The sequence below is a fragment of the Colobus angolensis genome, unplaced genomic scaffold, assembly GCF_000951035.1.
Source record: "Colobus angolensis palliatus isolate OR3802 unplaced genomic scaffold, Cang.pa_1.0 Scaffold44, whole genome shotgun sequence".
Classification (NCBI taxonomy): domain Eukaryota; kingdom Metazoa; phylum Chordata; class Mammalia; order Primates; family Cercopithecidae; genus Colobus; species Colobus angolensis.
Genome location: NW_012117821.1, coordinates 934,049 through 941,281, shown reverse-complemented (window position 1 = coordinate 941,281; position 7,233 = coordinate 934,049). Strand labels below are relative to the sequence as shown.

The 7,233-nt window shown below is 52.5% G+C and overlaps 1 protein-coding gene across 1 annotated transcript in view; it reads right to left on the bottom strand.

The window, feature by feature from the left end:
* The window catches only part of EXD3 (exonuclease 3'-5' domain containing 3), a 92,460-nt gene that overhangs the window by 59,393 nt on the left and 25,834 nt on the right, over window positions 1-7,233 (bottom strand). The window contains exons 5-6 of the mRNA XM_011957231.1: window positions 6,126-6,179; window positions 4,362-4,501 (exon numbers count right to left, since the gene is read on the bottom strand). Coding sequence (XP_011812621.1) covers window positions 4,362-4,501; window positions 6,126-6,179 — 194 coding nt within the window. The remainder of the gene's footprint in view (window positions 1-4,361; window positions 4,502-6,125; window positions 6,180-7,233) is intronic.

The following is a 7,233-nucleotide window of genomic DNA, read 5'->3' as shown; positions in this document are numbered from 1 at the left end:
CCAGCACTGGGAATGAGAGCATTGACATCACTACAGACTCTGCCTCAAAAAAAAAAAAAAAATAATAATAATAATAATAAATTACCAGGCATGCAGAGAAGAGGAAATATGAGGCAAAATGTGATGAGTAGAAACTGACCTAGAAAAGACATAGATCATAGAATTACTGCAGGACAAAAAGACACAAATCACCAGCACTGGGAATGAGAGCATTGACATCACTACAGAGTCTACAGATAATAAACAGATAACAGGAGACTATTATGAACAACTTCAAGCTAGTAAGTTTGACAACTTAGATAAAATGGACAAATTCCTTGAAAGACAAAAACAACCAAACTCATTCAAAAAGACATAGGCAATCTGAAGAGTCCTATTTTAAGGAAATGGGTTTTCAGTTAGAAGTAATGCCAACTGCACACAGTTTTCCCAGAAAATTGAAAGGCAAGGAAATAATTCCAAGCTCATTCTATAAGGCAAGCATTTTTCTGATACCAAAAGTAAACATATATTACAAGAAAAGACAGTAACAGACCAAGATCCCTCATTGACATGGATGCAAACATTCCTAACAAAATTTAAGCAAATGGAATAAAATTATCCCAAAGATAATACATAATGGCCAAGTGAGTCTATCCCAAAATTAACTGATCAAAAAAGAAAAACCATGTGTTCATCTCAACAGAAAAGTCATTTTTATAAATTCCAGCATACATTTCTGATAAAAATTCTAAACAAACTAAGCATAGAAAGGAATTGCCTCATTTTCTTTTCTTTTTTTTTTTTTTTGATGGAGTCTCACTCTGCCCCTGGAGTGTGCTGGTGCAGTCACAGCTTACTGCAGCCTCGACCTCTTGGGCTCAAGTGATCTGCCCCACCTTGGCCTCCCAAAATGTTGGGATTCCAGGTGTGAACCACTGCTCTCGGCCCCTTTGACCATTTTAATTTGGTTGTTCATTTTCTTACTGCTGAGTTTTGAGAGATCTTTGTATATTTTGGGTAACAGTCCTTTATCCCACATCTTTTTCAGATATTTTCTCCCAGTCTGTTGGTGTTTTCTCACTCTGTTGTTGTTTGGAGATGGAGTTTCACTCTTGAATCCCAGGCTGGAGTGCAATGGCATGATCTGGGCTCACTGCAACCTCTGCCTCCTAGGTTCAAGCGATTCTCCTGCCTCAGCCTCCTGAGTAGCTGGGATTATAGGCATGAGACACCACACCTGGCTAATTTTTGTATTTTTAGTAGAGACGGGATTTCACCATGTTGGCCAGGCTGTTCTCAAACTTCTGACCTCAGGTGATCTGCCTGCCTTAGCCTCCCAAAGTGGCTGTGATTATAGGTGTGAGCCACTGCATCCAACCATGGTGCAATTTCTTTCTTAAATGTTTGAAAAATTCACTATTGAAACCATTTGGGTTCTAATAAAGTTTTCTCTGTGATAAAGATTTAAACTGTAGATTTAATTTGCTTGATATATAGGACTATTTAAATGTTCTATTTTTTCTAGTGTCAGTTTTGGTAAATTGTATTTTTCAAGAATTTGGCCTATTACATCTAAATGGTCAGGTATATTTGCATTAAGTTGCAAACAATATCCCCTTACGACCACTTTAATATCTATAGGGTCTGTAACAATGTCCCCCCTTTCATTCCTGAGTTGGTCACTCATATTTTTATCTCTTTCTTTCTTAGCATCCCTTGATGATCTATGCCTGAATCAGTTACTTTATGGAGAGTTGCAATATGGTGATTTTTAATTTTGTCATTCCTTTTTCATGTTAGCTGAAAGATGTTGTAAAGAAGAGCTTTCCTCCCTACTTTCCTTGGGCATCACTGTGGACTCGTGGACTTTTAAAAGTCAAGGTGTTCTACTCCATTACCATTGTCATTTCTGTGCTCAGTCTATTCTCTGAAAAGCCCTTGCTTCTTTCAGTGAAGAATGGCATTTGGTGCTGAGTTGGCAGCCAGGCATGCCCATTGCTATGGGGTGCCATTGCATCCAGGTCCTTTTAGAGCACAGAGCTAGGAAACATTTTAAAAATCATTACTTTAGGGAAGGTGTGGTGGTTTATGCCTGTAATCCCAGCACTTTGGGAGGCTGAGGCGGGTGGATCACCTGAGGTCAGGGGTTCGGGACCAGCCTGGCCAACATGGTGGAATCCTGTCTCCACTAAAAATACGAAAATTAGCTGGGTGTGTTGGTGCATGCCTGCAATCCCAGTTACTTGGGAGGCTGAGACAGGATGAATCACTTGAACCCGGGAGGCAGAGGTTGCAGTGAGCCAAGATTGTGCCACCACACTCCAGTCTGGGCAACAGAGGCTTCGTCTCAAAAAAAAAAAAAAAAAAATCATTAATTTAAACCAATATCTGCAATGAAATCTAACACTGCAGGGTTTTTCTCACCCTCCCAGTTTCCATGTATATTTCTTTTCTTCCCAGTGAGATCCCGGTTCCCACCTCCATCAATGCATTCACCATTTTGTTCTATGTCTTTTTTTTTTTTTTTTTTTTAAAGACGGAGTCTTGTTCTGTTGCCCAGGCTGGAGTGCAGTGGCACAATCTCGGCTCACTACAAGCTCTGCCTCCCGGGTTCACTCCATTCTCCTGCCCCAGCCTCCCGAATAGCTGGGACTACAGGCACCTGCCACCGTGTCCGGCTAATTTTTTGTATTTTTAGTACAGACAGGGTTTCACCATGTTAGCCAGGATGGTCTTGATCTCCTGACCTCGTGATTCACCTGCTTTGGCCTCCCAAAGTGCTGGGATTACAGATGTGAATCACTGCGGCCGGACCTATGTCTTTTTTTTTTTTTTTTTTTTTTAATGTAATAGGATCGATGGCAACTGACTATGTGCTCACCTGTGCCTGGCCTGGCTCTGTGCGTGCCCTGCCTGCTCCCTCTGATGAAAAGTCTTAGCAATGCTTTGAGTCAGGTGGACCCAGCCCCATTGTGTGAATGAGGAAACGAACTCAGAGAGTGGAAGTGACTTGCCCATCGATCTAAGGGAGGACAAGGGGAGGAGGATGGGCCCGGGGTCGCCTGACATCCAAGTCTAAGCCTGTGACTCTCCAGTGAGACGACCCTGGGGCTGTGTGGGGCATGGAGGCTGGGATCTGCCTGCCAGTGGATGGGCCCTGGAGCCTTCACAGACCTTTCAGCTTGCTTCACTCTTGGAGCACCTTGACCAGATACCCAGCAGGAAGCCTCTCCCCTCCCAGATGTCATCCCTCATATCACACACACACACGCGCACGCACATGCACACCTGCAGGCACACACACGTACACACACGCACACAAACATACACACATATGCATGCATGCACACGTGCAGAGACACGCACATGTACACCTGCAGCCACACACACGTACACACACACACGCACAGACCTGCAGGCACGCACACACACATATACACACGCATGCATGCACAGACATGCACATGTACACCTGTCGGCACACACACGTACACACACGCACACACATGCATACAGACCTGCACAAACATGAACACAATGAACGCACACACATGCATACCTGCAGGCACACACACAGGCACACACATGTACACACACATGCACACAGACACACATGCACGCACAACTGCAGGCACACACGCACACACCACATGCACACACAGAGACACATACACCTGCAGGCACACACACGTACACATCATATTCATACACACCTGCACAAATATGAACACAATGCACAGATATGCATGGACACACACACGCACACCTGCAGGCACACACATACGCACACACACACATGCACACGCACGCACACCTGCAGGCACACACATACACGCACACACACATATGCACACACACGCACACCTGCAGGCACAAACGTGTGCACATGCACATATCACATGCACACACAGAGACACACACATGCACACACAGGCACACGGTTTCCCTGAATCCATACAGGCACCATATGGGCTCCTTGTCAGGTGCTGCCTTTTCTCTGTAATTGCTGACAGATGTCACACACCAAGTGCTTCCAACAACTTTATTAGATGAAAGAACAAAGGAATGAATGAACAAATAAGCAGTATGGTGGCCGTGTCTGTATAAGAAGAGCCACTGTGGAGAATTATTTTCATTCTTCTAAGAGCAGTTAACTCTTTTCACTTGGGAGAAGAGGGCTGTGCTGCTGCCAGCCCCAGCCTCTCCTCTCCAGAGGCAGCTGCCCCGGCTGCAGTCACTCGGTAGCCGTGACCCAAACACCAGAACCTCCTGCGGAGAGCTCACACTCCACATGCCTGCTGCCCCCTCATACTCCCTTCCCTAACCAGGGCTCCCAGGATGCCATCTGGTGCCAGCTGCCAGCGCCCCGCGGGACTCACCTGGCAACGTCCTTGATGTCAAAGCCGGGCTGGCACCAGGAATCCATGAGGGCCAGCAGCCTCCTCTGGAGGTCTGGAAAGCCAGCCACATAGCGCTCCACGAGGGCCACCTTGTCCTGGAGGAGCAGTGGGACGCTCATCTGCAGGGGGACACATGGTCAGGCCACAGCCTCCACCACCTCAGCCAAAACCTGAATCACCTCCAACCCAGAGAGAGCGGCCAAAGTATCAGAACGGAAGGGCCCCGGAGGCCGTCCAGGCCCAGCAGTGCTCGCCCAGCCTGAACTGGCGCTCACACCCACCCACCCCAGGCTCCTGGTGGGCTCTGTGGCCATCCCCATCTCCATGATGAAGGCCTGGAGGCCCTAAGAGGCAAGGGGCGCCCTGGGGAAGCTCATTTGTCACCAAATGTGGGGAGGCAGGACCGAGACAAACCACCGCAGTAGCCCTGGTAGCCAGGAAATGCCTCCTCGTGGTACAGGATACCAGCACTGCTTCCCGAGGAGGACTGCAAGACCCACACACTGTCGGTGCCTTCAGGAGGCCCTGAGGGAGTCCCTGGCTGCGGCGCTGGGCCTTGGGGCACACCAGCCATTCCCTCAGCAAGAACCAGTTCCCTTAGACAAAGCCCCTCAAGGAAGGCTCCTCACCTCCCTTCTCCCACCGCCTCTGCCCCGCAGGTAAGGCTGCCTGGCGCCGACCGCATGGGGCCCACCTGCCCGCCAGTGCCTTGGGGGACAGTCCTCGGGCAGAATCCGAAGCCCCAAGAGTCCTCTCTGGCCCCAGCTCTTGCAGACCTGGAGTCTGCACCCATCGCCCAGAACACAGCCCTGAAAGCCTTGGTGTAGACACCCCTTCCTCTATTTTTTTTTTTTTTTTTTTTGAGACGGGAGTCTCGCTCTGTCGCCCAGGCTGGAGTGCAGTGGCCGGATCTCAGCTCACTGCAAGCTCCGTCTCCCAGGTTCACGCCATTCTCCTGCCTCAGCCTCCCGAGTGGCTGGGACTACAGGCGCCCGCCACCTCACCCAGCTAGTTTTTTGTATTTTTTTAGTAGAAACGGGGTTTCACCGTGTTCGCCAGGATGATCTCAATCTCCTGACCTCGTGATCCGCCCGTCTCGGCCTCCCAAAGTGCTGGGATTACAGGCTTGAGCCACCGCACCCAGCCACCCCTTCCTCTTTAGGGAGACCGGTATGCATCCTGTCCCCACCTGGCTCTGCCCGAGTGCTGCTCACACCCCCCGCCCCACCCCTGCTTAACCAGCAGGTTCCACCTGCATCCCTGTGACAGGCACAGATTCCCAGTGTAGAAGCTTGGATCCGCCATCCCTGAAGACACTGTGGGTTCGAGGACTGTGTCATCTGTCCAGAAATTCACTTAGACAGGTGACTGCTTCCCCCAGCCCACTGCGCAATGGAGATGTGCAGCAGAAGAGGGTCCCAGAAGCACATGGGCTGTGTGTCCTCGAAGCACCTGGTACCCACTCCAGGGAAGGGGTGGCCTCAGCTGCTGCAGGGCGCACACTCAGGGCTTCGGGGCACAGCCGGACACAGGGTGCCTGTATGTGCGGCCGCGTCTGATTTGAGGTCAGCCCACAAGGAGGATGGTGGTTTAGGGGGCTCTCGAGGCCCTCCCCGGCCCCCGATGGCCCTGCTCTCCCCCCTGTGGCTTGGTGGACTCCCTACCTCCACTAAACACTGTTTCTAGAAACCTGGGCATTATCCAAGTTTGAACCTAAACAATTTACATGAGAAAGACGTTCACCTTTTCAACATCAAGTTCTGGCTGCAGCTTCAACGTCGTGCCCAGCATGACTGCCTGGCAAACACAAAGGCAGCAGATTACTCAGGGCCTGGGAGGGGGCCAGGCAGCACCACGGGTTGGGGGGCTACCACCCTTTTGCACCAGAGCCTGATCACTGAGGGCGGAGTGCAGGGCCTTTCCGTGTCCAGCCGCGTGGCCCTCAGGCTGAGCCAGGCCTCGCATGGGCTGGGACAGGTGGGAGGCCTGGGCTTGGCCTGGATGGGGCAGCAGGGACTCACGGGGGTGCTGGCCACACAGCCTGGGTCCCAGGGCCTTGCTCAGGGATTGCTGATGAGTTGGAGGAAGGCTAGGAGGTGGGGTCAGGGCAAGGGGCAAAGCCGTGACCTTCCACATGAGCAGCTGCGGGGCCCAAAACACAATGGTGCCTGCAGTGGAGGGGCCAAGACCCAGGACTCCCAGCCTCAGCGCACCCTGAGGCCTGGGGGGTCCTAGCCCTTCCCACAAGGTGGGAGACGGGCACCCCGCGAGCACCCCAAGGCCACACGGCTGCCATCGGGGCACAGCCGGGCCCTGACCGCCTGCACGTACCGCGGGCCTGAGCTGCTATTAATAATTTCCATAAGCCGCGCTCCCATAACCGGCAAAAATGACCCACGAGAGCAGCCCGCGGAGCATAGGCGCCCTGCCCCCGCGCAGCCCAGAGAAAGGACCAAAATAGCGGCCTGGGAAAGCCTCGAGCCCGGCTTCCAGCTCCGGTGCACAGGGTGGGGGCGCAGGGCCGGGGGCCTTTCCCTGCACAGCACTGACCCGACGCCTCCACTGTCTGGCCAGGGTCCAAGAGGCTAGGCCTCCACCAGGCCCGCGGGGCGCAGGGCCCAGGGCGGGGGTCTCAGGGCTGTGGGGAGGGTCGAAGGCCGAGAGGGGGCCTCAGGGCTGTGGGGTGCGGTGCCTGGCCCGGGAAGGAAGTCTCAGGCCTGTGAGGAGGGGCGCAGGGCCGGGGGTGGGGGGAAGGGGTGCACGGTCCGGGGCTGGGTGCAGGGGAGTCTAAGAGCTGTGTGGGGAGGGGTGCAGGGCCCGAGGAAGGGGCGCAGGGCCCAGGGAAGGGGTC